We start from the raw sequence: 2,746 nt of genomic DNA, 5'->3' as shown, positions 1-2,746 counted from the left end.
AAGTTTGCTTTCCTTGGATCCTTTCTGGAGATGACTTAAAGAGACCCATAGATCTCTTTGGGTTGACAGACAAAAAGCTGGAAATCGGTGCTCTAGCCCAGCCAGAGCAGATGTGAGTGGATGCAAGAATTACTTTGCCTTGTGCTGTTTGCAGGAAGTCACACCAAGGGAATTTAAGTGCTTTCTCCCTGTAAAAATCTACCCAGGTTAATAAAATGTTGATCCTGAAGGGCTGGATAACACTTTACAAATGATGTGGCTTCTCAGACCACTTCCCCTTCCCACGTGGAGCGATTGTATCTCTACAGGCAGCTTCATTCATGAACACCAGAACAATCCTTGGCACGCCTGCTACCCACAGTCTTTGGCTCTCCTAAAACGTGAGCCCCACAGCTTGAGCTCTGGCACTTCTGGAGTCTCATCTCATGCCATGTGGATGCAGGAGTCATGAGGATGCCGGTTCAGAGCAGGATCATCTTCTGGCCCTGCTGTGTTCATGTGAAAGTCAATCCAGAAGACAAATGTGCATGTTTCCGTGGTTCCTGTAAATTCTGTCAGCAGCTCCAACTGCCTTGTCCAGTGTTAGAAATAAACCATACTCCCCACTTCATTTCCAGAGGCTTTCCAGAGCTTTCAGGCTGCCTATTTCTAACTTTTTATCTTTTGATGACTATACTCTCCCATCTACCTAGACATGCAACAGTTACACATTCCCAAAACCTTTCTTCCATGATGAGTAAATATGCTTGGAGACCAACTTGCGACTTGTTATTCCTTCTTATTACAGATGTGTAAATAGGAGATGTGACTAGAGGAAGCAGGATTAGCTGCCCGCTTGGGCATTGCGGAGCACCTCTTGGAGGCGCAGCACTGCCTCCGAGAGCTATATGTTGGCAGTGATCCGTATCTGAAAACACATAATAAGGGAGATGTTGGGAGGACATCGTTTATGCAAAGGCAGTGAAAAAGCCATTGCAGTAAAGTGCTGGAATTAATCGCTGTAGAAATGGCGTGAGCATCCTGGAGTCGGTCTAGCACGGTGCATGTCAAGCAGGCACAAATTTCATGGCACCGGAGAGTCACTAGCCCCCCCGGGCTGCTTCACCAGAGGCAGATAACAGATGCAGGACTGGGGTACTCACAAAGGGAGAGCAAGCCTGGGGGCGGCCGATACGGCTGCTTGGCGTGCAGTCCCTCCCGGGGTGGGGCTGAGCGGTGAACAGCCACGGGCGGCAGCAGTCAGATGGAGAATGAAGTGTTGTATTCGGCCGAAGCAGCTCGGGACACTTGCGGAGGCGAGACGCTATGACCCAAGTTGGAATCGGGCCCGACTTACACCCCACTACCATGAAGTGCCACGAGATGTTTAATGACTGCAGGCTGCCGGCCTCCAATTGCTCTCAGGAGGAAAATGGTTCCTCTGAGTGCTGTGCCAGGAACCCAGCATAGTGCCAGTTCAAAAGGGAGATGCTCCCTGAGGGGTCGCTCGCACTGCAGCATTCACATAGTCCTTGGGGGTTTCTTTTCCAAGCACTTAAACAACCCAGCCCTTGTCCCATTGGTTTTGATCTCAGCTGCTGGTCCATCTGGAAGGAAATATCAGATGCTGCAGGAAATAATTTTACGGGTGACTCAGAGGTGCTGGCTGCAGAGAGACCTCAGCTTCCCTTCTCCTAACCGCGCTGCTTTGTCTCTCTGCTTAGGCCAAATGTCTGCGGCAGACAGTGTTGCCCAGGATGGACCACGGCTCCCGGCACAAACCGCTGCATCAAACGTGAGTACGACAGTGTCTCAGCCAGTGCAGGTCTCGTGATGCACCCCTAAAAAGCACTCAAGTGCTGCTGTTACCCCGCACACGTCCCCTGCGCTGTGCCAGGGCAGGAGATGGACCATGGGGTCCCCAGAGGCAGTGCCACAGCCTTCCCATGGGGCTGCTGGGCTGTGGGTCAGCTCTCCCCGACTCCTGGTGAAGTTTGAACACACTGAATAATTATGGCTTTACTTTATTATCGTTATTAGTGTCCATCCTGAGCAGGGTCTTGTTGGGGCAGGCCATTGCAACGGCGCGTTTATGGGTGAGTTTCGAGCCCTGGGCTCTCTCTGTCCTGCTTGGAGCAAAAGGCAGGTCTGTGAGAGTCCCAGCGGGTGGGAACTGGCAGAGTGGGGCTGTGCTCACCTGGGCGAGCACTGCTGATGCTGAGGGGGAAATCAGAGCGGCAAATTACCTGAGTGCTATTAAGGAAAGCAATTAATGGACTTGGCACAAGGGCGGGGATGGGTGTGTGGTGCGGCATGTGGGACGTGTTAAAATGGCAGGGGGCTGCAGGATTCTCCTGCAGTGTGGAAACTGCCCGGCCAGGGCCCTCCTGCCTGCCCACAGCAGGGTTAATAAGGGCTCTGCTCCTCCAAAGGACCCTGCCACAGCCCTGGGGACTGAGATCATTTTGAGCTCCTCAACACAGCACTGGAAAGGAAGGGGTTTGGGCAGGCACCAGCGTGACACGCGCCAGAGGCAGCTGCGCTGTTGTCTCCATCCCCAGTAGCTCTGCAATCACAGCCCAGCCCCTGCTGCGACCCCTGTCCCTAAACAACAAGGTTACACCACCCAGCCCACCCGTGGACCGGGGGCAGCTCAGAGGGCAGGGAGCACACAGGCACCGAGCCGGCTTTCTGCATGGGAACGCCCTGCCCGGAATAGCTGAGAGCATCTGCCTTCCCTCGAGTGGCAGCAGCTGCCCAGATGTTC

At 53.6% G+C, this 2,746-nt stretch overlaps 1 protein-coding gene across 1 annotated transcript in view; it reads left to right on the top strand.

The window, feature by feature from the left end:
* The first annotated feature begins 1,006 nt into the window (after positions 1 to 1,006).
* The window catches only part of LTBP2 (latent transforming growth factor beta binding protein 2), a 66,618-nt gene continuing 64,878 nt past the window's right edge, over positions 1,007 to 2,746 (top strand). The window contains exons 1-2 of the mRNA XM_009887030.1: positions 1,007 to 1,011; positions 1,704 to 1,774. Of these exons, the coding sequence (XP_009885332.1) occupies positions 1,007 to 1,011; positions 1,704 to 1,774 (76 nt within the window). The remainder of the gene's footprint in view (positions 1,012 to 1,703; positions 1,775 to 2,746) is intronic.

Source organism: Charadrius vociferus, unplaced genomic scaffold (genome assembly GCF_000708025.1).
Source record: "Charadrius vociferus isolate BGI_N301 unplaced genomic scaffold, ASM70802v2 scaffold14, whole genome shotgun sequence".
In the NCBI taxonomy this organism is placed as follows: domain Eukaryota; kingdom Metazoa; phylum Chordata; class Aves; order Charadriiformes; family Charadriidae; genus Charadrius; species Charadrius vociferus.
Note: the sequence above shows the minus strand (reverse complement) of the source record. Positions and strands in the feature narration are given on the sequence as shown.